Source organism: Sparus aurata, chromosome 21, assembly GCF_900880675.1.
Source record: "Sparus aurata chromosome 21, fSpaAur1.1, whole genome shotgun sequence".
Classification (NCBI taxonomy): Eukaryota; Metazoa; Chordata; class Actinopteri; order Spariformes; family Sparidae; genus Sparus; species Sparus aurata.
In genome coordinates, this window is record NC_044207.1 from 12,326,036 (window position 1) to 12,344,456 (window position 18,421).

The following is an 18,421-nucleotide window of genomic DNA, read 5'->3' on the forward strand; positions in this document are numbered from 1 at the left end:
CGTACAGTAGTTGTCATTGACGTGGAGAGTGAACAGATGCCTCCTGAAGGATTTTGTTTAACCTCCACATGGACTCGAGGGAAATGCCGCTGTCTTGTCCGTGGGGAATTATCACACACACAGGCTGTTAGATGAGTGCAGGGATTGCTTCCCATTGATGTGATCAACCTCTCTGTGAGGGTTGCTATGGCAGCTCGCGGATGGAGTGACTGAGAACAAATGGGGTGTGTTTTCTTGCTCATGGTGCTGGTATGGTGAAGGGGGCGCTAATTGAGTGCACAGAAAAGGGGGTTTTCCTAAACAATGGAAGTTTTGTGTGCCTGTCCCCTCAGAGGATGAGCAGAAATAGTGCATTTTCTGTACATTGCACAGATACATACAGTGAAGATTTCCCTCCATTCTTGCTGTCAAGTCTCAGCTTTTCCCCTCAAACAAGGGGCAGTTTGTTTTTGTTTTTTCACCAGTGGGCTTGGCTTGCAGCAGGATGCCTTCACAGAGGAAAAATGTGCTAGAGTGAGTGAGACAGACAGGACTAGCCCATGAATCAGCTCTGCCGGCTCTCGCACTAATCATGAAAGTGGGGTGCGTGTGTGTGTGTGTGTGCGCGCGTTTGGTATGGCATTGTGAGTTGTGGTGGACCCTGCCTTGCAACAAATTCAATCTGACAGCAGGAACTGGATGCAATGCGACCACTACTCCGGTCCCCCTCCCCCATATGAGCTGAACCCTGCATCAGGGGTCATTATGTAACTCCCTCTTCTCTCCTCTCTGTGACACACTGGGATTGTTCGGCTGGAGTGTCAAGAGGGTTGGAAGTTAAGCTTTTGTCCTTTTTTTTCTTGTTTTTTCCTGTCAGTGTCTCAGCCTCTGAGCACATAACTCCTTCTCTCTCAGTTCATCTCACTTATTGGCACGACGTGCATGTGTACAGACCGACAAAGCACAAGCTCCAACATGTAGGAAATGAAATGATACGCTGGTGGTGCGAATGTAAAACAAGCAGCATCCTCGATTCACTCCCAGAAAAAGTGTTGCTCTCTGTTAACTTTGACACATCTGTTTACAATCAAGTACTCTATGTACTCTTTCTCTCTCTCTCCCTCTCTCTCTCTCTGCCACACACACACAGACACAGACACACACACACACATTCTAGTTTCAGTAGTGCTCAATTGCCATAGCAACAAGGATTGGCAAATGCTCCAAATATGTGTGCTTAACCAGTCAGTCACAAATCACATCCTGATGGACTTCAGACATGCTGCTTGCTCACATGTGTGTACTTTTGCATGTGTAGGTGTGTGTGTGTGCACTGAAGCTCTCCCGGAGACTGATTAGCAGAGAAATCCACTCCAGCCTGTGTGATTGGTTATTGGTTTGGTGACTCAACGCCTGCGACCTGCACGCAGAGGAGCTGTGGTGAACGCATCGGGATGATACGGAACATCTGATGCCACAGGAGGCCAAAATCTACCTTTCAGTAGACCTCAAGTCCTTCGATTACACGCTGAGAAATCCCCCCCCCCGCCTGTTCGACAGCTAAAATAAAAAATAAAATTGGAGACCCCCAACCGGCTCCTAAACTCATGTGGCCATTAAAATATAATTGATGATGAGGAAGATAGCGTGCGCTCTATTTATACATTTGTGCGCGTAACGGTGAGTCTCCGTGCGTCTCTCCGTCATCCGCCAATGTTCATCCATCTGGTCGCACTGCATCAGCTGCCACGGCGGGGCTCGTGTGGACGTCACTGATTCCCCCCTCTCTCTCTCTCTCTCTCTCTCTCTCTCTCTCTCTCCTCACCTTCCTCTTCTCGCTTTTTTTTTTTTTTTTTGTTCCACCACCAGAGCATCTCCCTCCCTTCCTCTTTCTCTTTCTCTCTCTCCCTCTCTCTACACCGCCCACTCCACTCACCGCCGCCTCGCCGGCTTCTTCTTCTTCTTCTTCGCCTCACCACATCGCCCGCTGCCCCCTTTTTCTGCATTTTTTTAAAGGAAGAAACCAAGCGCACATTTTTTTTTGGAGCCACAGCAACCAAAAAAAAAAAACCCAAAACAAAACAAAAAAAGGGGAGGGAAAAAAAAAATCACCATGGCGAGCACCGAGGATAAACCTGCCAACAAGGAGAGCACGTCCAGCTGGAAGGACTCCATCTACAACCCGAGGACCGGGGAGTTTCTGGGTCGCACGGCCTGCAGCTGGGGTAAGGATCCCCCCGTTACACAGCAGTCAATTAGTAAATGCGCGGTGACATTCACGGGACTCAGAGCTCATCCAGCGTCGTCCTCTCTCCGTTGAGAGGGCTTTAATAGATGCGTGCCTCCCGAGCGTAAAGCCTGCTGTGTGTGTCTGTGCATGGGTGGATGAGAAAATGACTGTCTTTTTAGATGTTGGATGAGCGGAGGGAGCCCGCATAGGGCCTACAACGAAGGTGTAGAGGAGAAGCCTCCACCAAGAGGCTGAGTGATGCTAATCAGAGGTGTGCACCCCCTTTGCTGCATAGTCACCAATAACCAAGCACCACTGCAGCTTTTTTCTTAATTCACATTTATCACCTGCATGATTTGGGGGGGGGGGATATGAGTGAATCACAGCTGATCATTATCTAATCACATCTGCCACCAGCATCCCTCATCTCACCAGGCTTCTATACATTTTTATGTAATGACACCCCCCCCCGGTTATTTCCAGGATGAGGTGGTAACACAGCACCCCCCCACTCCCTTCCAGCAGCCAGCTCCTATAGGCTAGCGCGGGCTGTCGGGCTCGCCTGGGCCCCTGTGCTGCTGTGCAGTGGGATGCTCCATTGCAGTTGCATGGCCGCCCACATTAGCATGCCTGTCAAGGTCAAATGGGATTCCCTCTCTCCTCTTTCTCTCTCTTTCACGCACTAGCCAGGTGCATTGTGGGATACTGTTGGAGAGGAATGAGAGGAAGGGGGGATGTTCAGCAGGAAGCTGAGGGGTCCATCCCTTTTTTTTCCCTTTTTTTTTTGTCAACTTAGAGGGCATCCATGCTGTGCAGGCTGGATGGTGGTAAACCATTTTGAGTCAGATGTTTCCATAACTGTGCCTCCTTTTCTTCCCCCCCCCTCCCGCCCCCTTTGTCTAAATGAGGCTTCAGATGCTTATGAGCCTCATTCTCAAATCTGGTTTGAAACCAAGAGGGCCTCCAGTGAAATAATGGCCTCAGATTTGTTAGCAGCTAGTAGCATTTTTTCCCCATGATCCAAAATGGTTTCTCTCTAAGGGGATCGTGGGAAATCGGAAGGCATTTGTCCAAGCTTGTGTGGTGAAAGCTCGTAGTTAATTATACATGACTCCCCTCTTTCTGTGTCTTTCCCTCATTATGTGGACTCTCTCTTTCTATTTCTGCTTTTTCCTCGAAACCTCCTCCAGGCCTCATCCTGCTGTTCTACCTGGTTTTCTACTGCTTCCTGGCTGGTATGTTCGCCCTGACCATGTGGGTGCTGCTGCTCACTCTGGACGACTATGTGCCGAGGTACCGGGACCGCGTCCCATTCCCAGGTCAGTGCCTCCCTCCACAAACACAGTACCATACAGGGGAGTGAACAGGAGGCTGTGACTGGAAGCCTTTTCTCTCTGACCGCATTCATTATTCATACTCGCACCAATCAGACGCAGTCACAATAATGTTCTACATTACAGCTGCTTCTTGCATCGATCTATTTTGAAGTCGCTTCCTGTGTGATGTCAGCAGAGCACTTGTTCGGAGAATGTTTTCTGTCCGGCTGTAACCCGAGACAAACCCGAGACAAACCCTCAACGTGTGCTGTGCATTAGCCACGTCAGGATCGTTTACAGCTTGTTTACTTTGCTCTCTGTCTCGGTCGCAGGGCTGGTGATTCGTCCAAACTCCCTGGACATCCATTTCAACAAATCCGACCCCCTGAAGTATGCCTCGTATGTCCAGCACCTGGAGTCCTTCCTGCAAAGTAAGTGCGCCTCTCCCTGATGGAGAGCGATTATTAAAGATTCCGCTCTCCTTCTCCCGGATCTTTCTCCCAGTGATTCATTCCATTTATCTGACTGTGTCTCTGTCTCTCAGGATATAATGATTCAACGCAGCAGGGAAACGAGGACTGCCCTCCCGGAGAGTATTACATCCAGGACAGCACCGAGGTCATGACAAAGAAAGTTTGCCGCTTCAAGAGGAGCGCTCTGAGTCTGTGCTCCGGCCTCTCTGACACCAACTTCGGCTACTCTGAGGGAAAACCCTGCGTGCTGCTGAAAATGAACAGGGTAACACCCACTTTCACAGAGCGATTCGGGGTTGGAAAAAAAAAAAAACCCTTCTCATCTATTTGTCTTTCAGCCTTTCTTCCTTCCCCGACAGCTCCTGAACTTCATCCGTTTAGCCTCTCGCCGACAGCTCCAAAAATAAGTGATTGATGTGTAACTTCATGCGGCAGCCTCTCTGCACAGTCTCAACCTCTCCTGTCTCCTTCACCTCGCAGATCATCGGCCTGAAGCCTCGCGGAGACCCCTACATCAACTGCACACTAAAAGTAAACACACTTCTCCACACTCTGCCGTACATGTGCCATTTGTTTGTATGTGTATGTTTTTTTCTGTTTTAATTTCTCTCATAAAGAATGACCATAACAGTCTCAATATTTTTCTTTCTGTTGATCTTGTTCTCTTGCTTTCGTTTTCTTCCTCCTTTTTTGTTTCCTTTCTGTCCGATTTCTTTCTGCATGCTGTCACTGACGGCTTTAGGGTAAGATAATATGTGAATTATGAGGATAAGGCCAGTAGGAGTGTTAATGCATTTTGATGATGTAACAGCTCATAATGCAGGTGCCTCTAAAACTCATCTTAGTGCTATTCTCATACATTTTAGTACAAACGGCGCTATTTTCAACTGCAGATGTACCTCTTCGCAGATTAAAGCAGACACATCCTGTTCTCTACCTCATTTAAATCTCTCACCAGCTACACAGGGTCATTAATTTTCCTTTTTTTCACGTCCTGTCTCGTGTGGTCTTTGAAAAAAAGTCTCATTTGCCATTAATCTAACGTGCGTAGAAGCACTCCATGCCAGATTTACACCCACTAACACATGCTCTTCCCTGCAGAAAGAGTCCCCGATCCAAATGCAGTATTTCCCCATTGAGGGGCGCATTGATAAGATGTACTTCCCCTACTACGGCAAGAGAGCCCATGTAAGTACTCCTCCCCCCGGTCAGATCGTGTCCTCTAATGTCCTCACAGGGACGTGTTATTGACAGGCGGCCGTCTCCTTTACACGATTGCAGGAGGATTACGTGCAGCCCCTGGTGGCTGTGAAGCTGCTGCTCACCAAGGAGGACTACAACAAGGAGCTGGCGGTGGAGTGCAGGGTAGAGGGCTCCGACCTGCGCAACGACGACGAAAGGGACAAGTTCCTGGGCCGCGTCACCTTCAGGATCAAGGTGGTGGAGTAAAGGGAGAGGCCCGTCGGTAAAAAGGAAGAAAAATAAACCAACGCAGAGGCTGCCAACGTTTGCTAAGGATTTATGTTTAAAATTTAAAAACAAAACAAAAAAAATTGGAAGGGAGTGTCAAATATGTCACAAAGATGACATGTTTGGGGGGGGGGGGATGTGGCCCAAACAGTTCAGAAGCAGGCTTCCAGCGGGAGAGCCAGTTAGATACCGAATGTTGCTTTGATGACATTTCTGACCCCTCTTTCCTCCATGATTCCTTGCTGACCTCCTCAAACGTCCCCCGAACATGACACCAGGCCCTGCAACCCCCCCCCCCCTCCCCCTCCCCCCTCCTCCTCCTTCTCCTCCTCCTCCTCCTCCTCACCCATCCTTTCTGTCACCTGTTGCACTGCTCATTCCTCACTTGGTTTACGATGATTTCTATTTTTTAGCGTCGATGTGATTTAGATAACTTATAGCCATTTGCAACCAAGCCATTCGGAGCTGTTGTGTAAGTGCTGATACAAGTTTTGTTTTTTTGTTTTGTTTTTCTTTTCAAACTGTCTTTTAGATCTTCCTGCTGTCGGGAAGAGGGTTTTGTTTTTCGTCTCTTTGAGCTGTATGAACGACTGTCCGGTGTCGAGAGGATTTTTATCTTGCTGTATAGTATAACTGAGAAAGTAGAAACATTTTCCGACTCATCTCCAGAGTATTCACATCATCACATCACAAAGACTTCATAGGAACGTACCTTGATAATCAAGTATAGCCACTGTATCCCTGTATATGAAATGCCAATTACAAAGTCCCTTTCTACATATAAATACATTGTGATCCTGAACCATATTTAGGGAATTATAGATAGATCTTTGTGTTGTGGTTCCGCGTGGCCACAACCCAGTCTTGTGCCGTCTGTCTGTCTGTCTGCATGTACGTCTGTCTGTATGTCTGCCCGTCTTCCTGTTTACTCACCTCTCCACTGCAATAGCCGACATTTGTGGGTAAGCCCTCCGGGACCATAGAGAAGTCGCCTCGCTCCACCTTACAAGGGTGCTGCGTATCGGTGGTGGCTGAAGCGACGCGCACACACGCACACATATAGAAGGTATAGTGTAGAAACTGCTTTTAAGGCGGAGAGGCACTGGGAAAGCGTTGCAAAAATTAAAAAAAAGAGTTCACTGTAACTATGTACTGTATATCTTAACGTGATCTGTATATCTATCTGGGTCTCAAAGATTGTTTGTTAGTTTTCTCTCTTCTTCAGCCTGTCGATCTGATTGTCTGCCAATCTATTACTCTTCAATGTATATATATACACTATCTACCATATTTACTTAATTCACACTGTATTTTTGTCACAAAACACAATGTCTGTGCACTGTAAAGAAATAATTTAAGCAAAGATTTACAGGAAATTATCTTATTCAAAGCTATGTTTACACAGTCTTAAAAGGAACCCGCAACATCTTGTAACATCTCTTCAGGGTGCCTTAAGACCTGATGAAATAAATTGTGGAATAAAAGTGATTTTGAAGAAAAAAAAAAAGAGAGAGAGAGAGATTTTCTCACGCCTGATTTCTTCATTCGAGCTTTCTGTCGGTGGTGGGAGTGAAACAATGGCAAGTGCTGGATTTATTATGCAGAAATAACTGCCTCTGTGACTGACATACTATTATGTGTGACATTGGATTGATGTAAGCAGCATGTTGTGGCTGGTTGAGGTAGAGCTAGTTTCATATACAGTTCAGGGCTGCAACTAAAGATTATTTTCATGAATCGATTAGGTGTTCGATCTAAATACCCGAAAATGGCGAAAAATGTCAATCGGTGTTTCCTGAAGCCTAACATGACGCCTGTAATTGTCTTGTTTTGTCCACCACCCAGAGATATTCAGCTTACTGTCGCACAGGAGTGAAGAAATCAAAGTGTATTTGCATTAAAGAAGCTTGAATTACATAATTTTTGGATAAAAAAAATACTCAAACTGATCAATCGATTATCAAAATAGTAATTCAATAGGGGACAACTGATCCGCCCTAATGCAGTGAGAACATTTAGCCCCGTGTTTCCCAACCTGGTGGTGAGGCTCCCTCTCAGGGGTCGTAAGAAGAATAAGGAGAGAGGAAAGAAAAAAAACAGTTCTGATACACCGATGTGACATCATTCTTTTTGGCCCTTTTTTTCAATATTAGCTTTGTTGTGAAATATTATACACTTTTACCTATTTAACCTCAAATAGTTATTTCAGTGAAGCCGTCCGAGAAGCCCAGAGGCGAAATCAATCTTTGATGGAACCACTAAATCCTACAGACACCTGCACTGTGACATGGGCCCCAGCCAGATGCTGCTTTCTGCGAAAAAAGCACCGATCTGATCTTTAGAGAGGCTCTGTATGTACAATATGATTGGTTGTGTTCTGTACATAGCAACTTGTAACTACAGCTGTCAGATAAATATAGTGGAGTAGAAGCACCCCCTAATACTTGGTAGACAAATCCTTCAAAGTTCTGTTAGTATTTGAGTAGTTGTACTGAGTCACTGTCCACTGCTGCTTGTGGTTTTCAGCCTGGTTCACAGTTTATCTCTGTTTTTGAGGAAAGACGGCGTCATAGACGTATAATAAATTGATATGACATGCTAGAATTTGAATGCAGAGTTGTTATCATGCTTTTATATAGACAGAGAGGCGGCAGAATGTGTGAGATTGGTGAGATCGTTGTGTGTTGGCATTCGGACACGTTCTCACCATCGCTGTAGCAAGAATCTGCGTCCACACGAGGGAGCCAGAAACAGGTCGGGCAGAGCCGAGAGTGAGTGTGTGGCTCCTTCACTTTCAGGGGGACACTGAGGAGGTGAATTGGGAATCTCTTTTTCCTGACTACACAAATTCATGTCCAAAACTCTAGATTTTTAAAACCTACCACTGGATTCCACAGTATCAGGCGATGGGAAATAAGCTCAAACGGTGCATGTTGAGATTTTTTTTTTTCCCTTCTCACGTCCACCTTTATATAAGGTCATATCCAGTAAATGTTTATCACATTGAATTATGCAAAAATATGTACAACCAAAGAGGAAATAACACTTATTAGCTCAACCCTTCTTTGTGTTTCTAATTATTTCAAACCACCTGTTTAAGCCTTTAGGATAATGGTTGTGAGATGTCTTCCCTTTCTGTCAAGCAAAAATGTGTTAAAATCAACAAAATCATACATGGCTTTTTAAACTGCTGAAGTCAAGCACCTTTAAAGCTTTCATGGTACCTAATGCAGGATATTTTCATACTCACAAAGCCTTTATCATCACATTTAAAGGTGCACTATGTCATTTTGAGGAAGAAATTTTAACCAGAAGAGAAAGATCTTCATCGACAAACTGAATAAACAAACTGACCTTAAAAGACAACACACTTTCATACCGTTTTACTTTGTTTATATGTGGCGGACCCTGCCACCTTTCTAGCTTCAGACAGTGTTCTGAGGACCTTATTTTCCTCCGAGAACAGCTTGTTTACTCAGTTATGGAAGAAAATAATATTTCTGAGTTTGTATTATGACCTCAATAATATTGTACTTATTATAATTTACAGTTTGAACCCCCTCTCCTCCACAGTGCCCCTTTAACTGTTTCTAAATGGAAATGCAAAATAATAAGGTTTACAAGCCAAGTTGTGTCAGCTGTCAGACCACTGGTATACTTGCCTTTGCCCACAAGTTGGTATTCAGAGGTCAAAAGTAGAAATACTACAGTGTAGAAACATCAAATCAAACAACACACAAAAGTACTCATTATGCAGAATAGCCTGTTTTATAATAATGTATATTATGTTATTGGATTCTAAGTATTGATGCATTAATCTGATCATCACTTTAATGCTGTTGAAGATGGTTTACATATCTTATTTAGTTTATCTGCTGCTCACGGATGAATAAAGTTTGAACTTTAACGATAATATAACATCATAATCAGTTGAGGGTATTTTGTATTACTAGAATGACTAAATCTGTGAAGTAGCTGGTAATTTAAGTTGTTAAATAAATGTAATGGAGGAGTCAAAGTAAAGTACAAGTGCCGCAAAAATTGTACTTAGTTACTAAGCTTTTTAGCTTTATTTCTTATTAATTTGATGTTTTCTGAAACTCACTACAGCCTCACCGCTGAGTGAATGGTTGCACCTGTAACTACGCCCACAGAGACTGCCTCGGCTGTAGAAGTCAGAACACATCAGGTCAGTGTTAAAAGAGGTCTGAGCACACCTGTCTGCTCTAATTTCACACCACCTCACCCATCCAGCTCCCATAGGGCCCTGCAAGTGGCAGCAGCTCTGTCCTTCACTGTCAGCAGCAGTGTGTACCCAGGTCCTGCTATGTGAGATAATCTCTCAGGATTTAGCTGCAGCATGAATCCACCTAAGAGTCTCCTAAACTCTCACCATCCTTGAGTTAGAACGCTGTATACAAGCGCTGTTGGAGACATCCGTTTGCTGACAGAAATCAGCAAATGGATATTTTTACCTGAAGGAAATAAACAGGGAAATGTTACTAATGTTGGGACGACTTAGAGCTGAATGTGTGAGCTGGAAATATCTCTCATCCATTTTTTTTAAATATTTGTATTTTATTTGTTTAAAAGATTTAAAGTATTTTAATCCAAAACAAATCAAATGTTAAAACACGATGAAAAATCAGCAATGTAGCTGCTGTTTTCTGCCCAGAGCGTCACTTGGCAGCTACACTGAGATGCTTCAGAACCTGAGAGGATTTTAAGCTGATTTAAGCAAAGAAGGCGCAAGGATAGAACTGATTATCGCCTTATGAGCTAAGAGTTGAACTTGCCAATTGGCGGCGGCCTGGTGCACCGCCTGGCTGTAGTCAGCATCCTGAAGGGAATTAATGCAGTTGATATTTTTAGGTTTTACTCCAGAGTCCACAGAAGCACTTTCTCTGTGGTTATATATAGCCCAGAGAACATAAGTAACATGGTACAATTTGAGGCGTTCTCTGATGCTGGTGGTAGCTGTGCTCTTAAAGCCTCAAGGCTGCATCTAATCCACTGACGCAAATACATGAATATTCATCATCACAGAACAGACACACATTTTAAAAGACATATATTTTAATTTACTCAAATAATTCAAGAGTCAATGAAGTTTCTGCTTTACATCTCTAATATAGCAATTCCTCTCATGTTATATTTACAAGTACATGTATCATATATATTTATATCATATCAACATTAACCGTAAAAACTCATCTCTGCCCAACATCTGTAAATGCATACCCTGAGACAAGTAAACAAGAATAACAAGGATTTTCTTTTGATCTAACCCAAGTCCCTATACTCATTTTAACAACCACAACAGTGGAGTCTTATTAAAAATCAGGCTAGTTTGAGTTATTTACACTCACCTCAAACTAAGAAAAGAGCCCTGAAGTATCACAGTGTTTCTGGGCCATGTACAGGGCAACCTGCACATTCCTGGTACAGGAATTTAATGCCCAACACCTCTAAATGTTCCTGCTTCTTATGCAGCAATTAACTGCACTCATCTCTCTCCCAGCATCCAGGCTACAGAGTCTCCATCCTCACTAAGTTGAGCCTCATAGCACCAACAGTAGAGGGACTCAGTGAAGAAGTGTTCTGTATTCTTCATTGTCTTTCAAATATAAGTAATAATATTCTAAGTTTAAATTACTTACATATTTGCTTTTCTCTCTGTGCATAGATATAGATCAATTTCTTTATATACAATAAATACAATTGCAACAAATGCCATTTATAGTTTATATAAAACTAAAATATGTAGAATGTAAATGCAGTGATCAGCCTTAATTATTAGGGTTTAGGATCACAGCATAACATTTAAAGACTAGAACTACTCTACTGCATGTGCTTACAAAGCACCCTTCATTGTAGAAATAGTGTGACCTTTTGATGGCATCAGTAAAGGGCATAAGATGGTGGGGAGTGCTATAAAATGTTGTACACAGTCCACTACAAGATACGCAAAGTGAACAATTTCAAGGTCTAGAAGACATTCGTGCCAATTGGTTCCAACTTAATGTTGGATGTAACAGCATCACTTCGGCAGATACATCTACTGCAAATACTTGTTTGTTTGGATTTAGACATTTCCTTCATAAAATAGTCATGTTCATGGCACCCAGGCCTTTAACTCACTATTCTAAAAAATTACTCCTAGCAATCATTTATGTTTAACATGGTTGCATGTCTACATCACAACCCGAGAGGTGATACTCAGAATACATCACCACATCCTCCACAACCTTGCCTCGAAAGCAATACACCTCTAAACCGTGACCATCCTTACATGGGAGGGATGGTACTTCTCTCTCAACAAGGATGCTCATGCTCCCCTCTTTCGTAAAACATGACTCATCTTTTACATCAGTGTTAATGTGTGTCTGACTGAGAAAACAAACAAAGTATTGAGTGTTGTTACTGGTATATGATGTCAAACATGTGGCGTCTTACAGCAATATACATGTGCCTGACTTCTTGTCACCATCGGCATCTCCTCCACCCTCTTTCCTGTTGGGATCATTGAGCTCGTCAAACAGTCCAGTTTCGACCATCTCCTGCTGCCATGGGATAGCCACAGCGCCTGTGCTAAACTCCTTGAAGAATTTGTCGTCCTTGGCATCAAACTCGATGCCCTTGATCTCGGAGAACTCAGCGATGTCACCGGTGTCCTTGGCGTAGACAACATTGGGCTTGGGCACCCAAGGAGGTTCCACCAGCCCGGCCTCCAGACGGGGGAAGTTGATGGTCTTGAACCACTCATGCTTCCTGGGATCCTCCAAGTTGTTCCTGATGATGAGGTAAAGATATACTTCTCCATTAGTGTTTCAAAAGTAAAATGTCAGACTAGTTAATTGTAGACAAGCTTGTTGCTCTATCTCAGTCTTTTAATGCACATAAATATCAACTAAATTTACATGTTTTAAATGTTTTTAAAGAAGTTGTGGTAACTTTAAACAAATTCATATTCTTCCAAAAAAACTATTTAACAAATTAACAACTTGTTGCATAAGTTCAGATTTACTGCACCACTGTGCAACCATTTAACATCAGCTTGCTGAACCTCTTACTTCATGCCCAGGCGCTCCTCTATTTTTTTCTTGAGGAACTGCTGGATGATGTCCTTGGTGGCAGCATCGAAGCACTTGTGCTCCCACTTGGGCTCCTCGTTGAGAATACGGCGCTGTACCTCCTCCTTCTCCACCTTCTCCTTCTTGCTATCGGGGCCTTTAAAAGGTGTGTATCCTGCCACCATCTCGTAGATACTGCAGCCCAGGGCCCACCAGTCCACCGACGTCCTGTATGGAGTTTTGCTCAGGAGCTCAGGGGCCATGTATGCTCCAGTTCCAGCCTGGAGGAGAGAGAGAAAAAGTAGGAGGAAGACTGAAAATAAGGTTCATCCATTAATCATTTAATTGTACATTTTAACGCGTTAGAACTCTACTATGTCAGCATTGAGTTCTGTAGATGGAAGCAATGCCTGTGCAGTCAATGGAGATTAACAGACTTGTATGTTAGTTCAGCAACATGGCACAGAGAATAGAAAGCTGGTCTTGTGGAAGGTCAGAATGGTGAATAACAACTTTAATTGATGTCAAGTGACACTGACACTGAAGTGTTACACAGATCAGTTGCCTTGGTTACTAAAAGCTTTCATCTACTCATCGCCATCTTCTTTCTGTCTCCCTGTGTGCAACTTTGACCTTTCCATCTCTTCCTCGCTCACTCCCCACTCCTCTGCTCCTCTCCCTCTGTGACCTCACCTGCAGCCTCGGACCAGGAGCTTAATCCTAATGCTAAGCCTACTACCTGTCAAGAGTCGTGTGTGTCTACACACTGACAGAGTTGTCCAGCCTCTTATATAAAGGTTGGCCATTTCTGGTTGCTAGCAGTCTCTAGCAGTAATATGTAACATCCAGGCGGCATGTAGACATGCCTCCAATGCATAACTAATACATGCACACCTCACACTGGTGTAGAGCTGAGAGCTTACACTTCACTACTACGAATTCCTGAAGAAACCTTGTTGCAAAAAGCTTTATTTGGAGGTCCTTGTGAGTTCCGTTGGATGTACTGTCCTGTTATAACCACTTCATATGTTCACACTTTTTAAAGACATTTAAGCATGTCTTTAAAGAATTCCTATTAATATTTTGCACTGACTACAGTATCAGACAGCACATCATTTTACAAACTTTCCACTACTGGTAAAGTAATAAAAGATATGTTGATTTTTTCTTTTTTGTATGCATTTAAATCTGTCCTTTACAAGTGGGACAAGACACAGCCACAGATGCACCTAGATAGTCTCTTCTAACTAATTAAGTCCATTGAACAAACTTAAGCATGTTTGCATGCAATACTTTTTTGTCCTAAAACTCCCATGTCAAGAGTGCAACTCCATTAAACCCTGCATTATTGTCAACTTCCCCTAGAGGCTTTTTGTGACGATATTCTGTCCATCTGACATGTGTATCTGTTGGTAATCATTTTAACTTAACTCAGCACTCAGCAACAAGGAGCGAAAATCAAAAAGGCTACAAAGATAATCTTAGTTCATGCAAGGATCCGATCTTTAAAAAAAATGAAGCCCAGTTGAAGTCACCTTGTTTGCAAACTAAAATGTCTTAACATATTCAACATAGGTTTTTACCTGGATCTGTCAGTCTAATCATGGACAGACTTGTGTAATGCCTACTAAGAGGATTAGGGGACCAAAGCCAGCCTTGCCTGGAGGAGGTTAGCCCAGTCATTCTGGCTGGCTGAGGAGCATCAGAGTACTGGATAATGAGCTTATTGGACTTTCAGGGAACCGAGAGCTTACTCTTTGCTGCTGCAAGTAAGTCCTGAAGAAAGCCTGAAGAGAAACCCTTTACAAAATAGTTCATATTTTTTAGGTCAGATAAGGGCAGGCGAGGTTTAATATACAGAAGGTATTCAAAAAATATTTGAAAATAATGTTCTGCTCACTGGCTCATTTTTCGACTCGTTTAAGAGTAACTTTATTTATTGCGGTCCTGCCCAATCTGTGAAATACTAGTCGTTTTGTCAAAAAGTGACCAAAACGGCTTGAACTAATCATGATGTTCTGTCACTGACAACCTTTTCTTTTGCATATTTTTGAGGAGACCCTTAGTTTCAATGCAAGAGCCCCCTGTGCTGCCATTATGGTGTAACATCAAGCTGACATGATATCTGTGTTAACAGCCTACAGGCCTCTTGAAGTGTGTTGTAGGCAACTCTCTAGCCTCTACCAAAATAAATAAATCTCTGCAACCAAGCTCCTTCTTACATCCATTGACTGCTAATGCTACAAGCACTGGACCTCCAAGGTCTTAAACCTAGCCCCTACACCAAAAGTTAGCCTATAAATGGCTAGGCTATAAGCTGACTGCTCAAGGATCAAATGAGTTATATAATGGATTCAGAGACTGTCATTGTACAGATCTTTAAGCAATCCAATAATCCCTGTCCGGATTTAAAGTAAAACCTGACCAAGACTGACAGCCTGTCCAAATGCCTGAGTCCAGTTTCGAACTTCACCCTCATCCCCAGATAAGTGAGCCCGGCCGCGGTGATGATTTAGATGAGGTATCACCTAGCAGCCAGTGCTCTCTGTTTCTTAGTATTTCTGTTCTGTTACAGTTTGTTTGTGAGTTGGTGTTGTCTTAAACTTGGTCCAACCATGCAGATGATGACTTCTAATCTTGTTAATGTAAAGATAGGCTACACTTAACAGCCTGGCTGTCATTTGGCGTATGCAACTTCCAAGTCTTTGAATAATAGATGAAATGGCCTTCTACAGTAGATATCTTTTACCATGATGTAAAATCTTATTATGTTTTCAATTATCATTGCTGACATCATCCAGCCAGGTCTGCTTATGTTAACAGCATCCTAATGCTTTGAGAGTGCAACTTTGTGCACTTCTTTATTGTGTGACTGTTTTATTGTGTTGCGGGATGGGTGTTTGCAATTTCAATAAGAAAGTCCCTGTTCAAGTGTGTACATCGACTTACCATCTGGGTGACGGTCTTCTCTGGTGCAATCTCTATGGCCAGACCCAAATCTGAAAGTCGGCACTGGCCTTGGCTATCCAGCAACACGTTCTCTGGCTTCATGTCACGGTATACGATATCCATGTCGTGCAGATGCAGAATGCCGGTGGTGATCTGCGCTGTGTAGTGGATGATGCGCTTCATCTCAATGCCCTTGTCGTTACCCTTGCCGTCATAGCCTATGTTGTAAATGTGGTACTTGAGGTCTCCTCCATTCATCAGGGTCATGACAAGGCACAGATGGGTCTTGGTGTCATAAGCGTAGGCTAAGTTGACCAGGAACAGACTGTTAACCTTCTCCAAGATCTTCTTCTCCAACAGGGCCATCTTCTCACCACCCTTCTTCTTCAGTCGCTTTTTACACAGCTTCTTGCAGGCATACATCTGGCCTGTGTTCTTCACCTGAACAGCGCATACCTGGGGAAACACAGATAAATTGTTAAAAAGGAGGACTTTAAATGTCCACACAGTTCTAAGGCAGGTACAGAAACCATTGTGCCACATGGATCAAAAGTATACAACAAAAAAATTTAACTACTACCAAGTTTAATGGAAATGAAATTTTAGAGAAACTATTAATGGTATATCAAACAAAATAGAATAGATAGATGTTTTTAAATCATAAATTTATGGCATCGTATATATTTCAGAATAGAATAGAATAACAAATAATTCCTCTTTTACATGAGCAATGGGGGATTCGTTTTGCTTCGTCTCGCTTTTACAATTTATCTTAAATGCAACACTGATCTAGAATCACTGCTGGGACTGAAGGCAAGAAATTTGTTTCAAGAAGCAAGCCTCACTTGACCCTTGCCAGTTGTGTCTGGCACCCCATTTGCCATCTGTCGCACTCACATCTTTAACTAAATATTTCCTCTCCATAGACAGGAGATCAGGTTGGTCCACTGCAATGTATTGCAGAGAGAGTTACATTAGAATTGCTTTTAGAGAACAGAGTATTTTGTAGTCACAGCAGATTTAGATTAGCATATAGTAGCAGACTTTACAGTTCTTTTAATCAATAATTTGCTGTTAAAAACATTACTTTTACTGTTTTAGCTGTCTAAACCCCCTTTCTGCATGCCAGTTGCCAAGAGCCTGACTCAGAAAAGAGGTTCCACAAGGGTCAATTGTAAGTCCACTATATGTGCTAATGAAGCTAACAGGCTGAGCCATTATGAGATTTGATAATTTGCCATTTATTTTCTTCAGATATCTCTCATCAATTTCAACCCTAACGGTAATGTATTTCATTCACAAAAACTCGTACTGCTATTGTCTGTTTCTGCAATCATATCATAGCACTTTGTTAGTTATGTCAAAGCAATATTACTGCTTCCTGCATTTTGGCTATGTATTCATTACTTTGTGAAACATTAACCATGATTTTGCCTATATGCTTCCAGACAGATTATATTAGGTATGATCTCCTGTCCACAAGTATCATTTTCCTAATGCTTTAAAGAAAATATACCTCTGTATCTTAGGGTTTTGCTAAGGATGGATCAACAGTGATATAATACTACTCATAGAGTACTATCATTACAGTTCCAAAAGATGAAGAATGCATATTATTATGCATTTTTTTTTAGACATTAAATCAAAAATAATGATATTAAAAAATGTTCTACATCTCACATATTAGCTGTCACAACACATATTTAAAACAGACTTTTCTAAAATTATAGGTAGATGTGTTTGAAAGCTTACCTCTCCGAAGCCTCCTTTTCCCAGAGTTCTGAACTCATAGAAGTATTTGTCACTGATGGGCTGCTTCTCATACTCTTTCCACTGGAGGAATTTATCAAAGAATGGGCTGGCCTGGTAATCTGTGAAGGGTTTGCCTTTTAGATATTCTCTTACACCTTCCTGGACTTTGCCTTTCATCACCTCACTAAAGGTCGCATCTGTCACACTTTTGCATTTGTCAGCGTTCTCTCCGGTGAGAAAGGACAGGAAGCTCTTGGAGTCGGCCTTGCAATACTTGTTCATGATATTCTGACGTGCCTTGTCTTTGATGGCACCTTCAGCCAGATCCCAGTCATACAGCTCATCCAGGAACTCAGCAGCAAGCTTATAATCATTGTTCGTTGCCAGGAAGTCGCGGAAATATTTTTTGCCAATAGGCTGCCTTTCACAAAGCATTATAAAGTCCTTCTCAATGGAACTTCGTGCGGCAGCACATTGCTCAGGCTTGGGTAGAGACAAGCTTCGACGGCGCTTTTTCATCTCCTTGTCATCACCACCCTGAGCTTTTAGGTAGGCCGTGTTGGCCACCAGGTTATCCAGTCCCCCCATGTCACACATCTTGGCGGCTGTATGTGGTCTGTCCCCCCTACGTGGCTGGGCTCTTCAGTTGCTCCTCAGGGATGCAGCGCCTTTCAGGATGTGTGTGTCTATATGAGAGTGCAATTCGCTCTAAAGCCAACGCGCAAATGAGCTCCTCCACCCAGCCTACCTGCAAACCTAAGACACACTGACACACCCAGTAATTACTCATTTAGAATTAAAGACCAGGGAGGGATTTTGGCTTAAGGATCTTTGTGTGGTCTATTCAAGGATGCTGTGCACAGAAAGGGAATCGTAAGCGGGCTCTGTCCTAAGAGGCTTTGTAGCACTCTATATCTGCGAATAGTGTTCAGTAGGCTCTAGTACAGTAGTGGTCCGATGGGATCTGTTGACGATGCATTTAAGGGTGAGACCAAGTGAAAGAAAGCAAATGATGATAATGCTGTGGAAAAGCAAGACACCTTTAAAAAACTGTCATATTTGTTTTTGGAGAGTCCACTCAAAAAACATTCTTGGGTAACAAAGTTATATTTGGTTAGGGGTTTTAATATCATATTGTTGCATATAGACTGAACAAAATGATTTTTTTGAAGCTTTTAA

General features: G+C 42.9%; 2 protein-coding genes across 2 annotated transcripts; one reads left to right on the forward strand and one right to left on the reverse strand.

Annotated features, from left to right (window-relative positions):
* The first annotated feature begins 1,816 nt into the window (after window positions 1-1,816).
* Window positions 1,817-6,985, forward strand: atp1b3a (ATPase Na+/K+ transporting subunit beta 3a). Its single transcript, XM_030403808.1, has 7 exons — window positions 1,817-2,204; window positions 3,400-3,528; window positions 3,858-3,956; window positions 4,070-4,263; window positions 4,479-4,529; window positions 5,100-5,186; window positions 5,280-6,985. The coding sequence occupies exons 1-7, from the start codon at window positions 2,093-2,095 to the stop codon at window positions 5,445-5,447; spliced, it is 840 nt and encodes a 279-aa protein (XP_030259668.1). The 5' UTR covers window positions 1,817-2,092; the 3' UTR covers window positions 5,448-6,985.
* A 3,541-nt stretch (window positions 6,986-10,526) lies between these two features.
* grk7a (G protein-coupled receptor kinase 7a) lies at window positions 10,527-17,986 on the reverse strand. Its single transcript, XM_030403790.1, has 4 exons — window positions 17,243-17,986; window positions 15,491-15,946; window positions 12,542-12,822; window positions 10,527-12,260 (listed from the first exon to the last, which is right to left on the reverse strand). The coding sequence occupies exons 1-4, from the start codon at window positions 17,837-17,839 to the stop codon at window positions 11,921-11,923; spliced, it is 1,674 nt and encodes a 557-aa protein (XP_030259650.1). The 5' UTR covers window positions 17,840-17,986; the 3' UTR covers window positions 10,527-11,920.
* Between the last annotated feature and the right edge of the window lie 435 nt (window positions 17,987-18,421).

Bases quoted from the DNA above. Each gene is read 5' to 3' on its own strand.
- atp1b3a (XM_030403808.1), top strand. From the start codon at position 2,093: ATGGCGAGCACCGAGGATAAACCTGCCAACAAGGAGAGCACGTCCAGC. The intron at 3,529-3,857 runs GTCAGTGCCTCC...TCTCGGTCGCAG, and splicing joins GGACCGCGTCCCATTCCCAG to GGCTGGTGATTCGTCCAAAC. The intron at 4,530-5,099 runs GTAAACACACTT...TCTTCCCTGCAG, and splicing joins ACATCAACTGCACACTAAAA to AAAGAGTCCCCGATCCAAAT.
- grk7a (XM_030403790.1), bottom strand. From the start codon at position 17,839: ATGTGTGACATGGGGGGACTGGATAACCTGGTGGCCAACACGGCCTAC. The intron at 15,947-17,242 runs GTAAGCTTTCAA...GTGTTTCCCCAG, and splicing joins GAAAAGGAGGCTTCGGAGAG to GTATGCGCTGTTCAGGTGAA. The intron at 12,823-15,490 runs GTAAGTCGATGT...TCTCTCCTCCAG, and splicing joins AGAAGACCGTCACCCAGATG to GCTGGAACTGGAGCATACAT.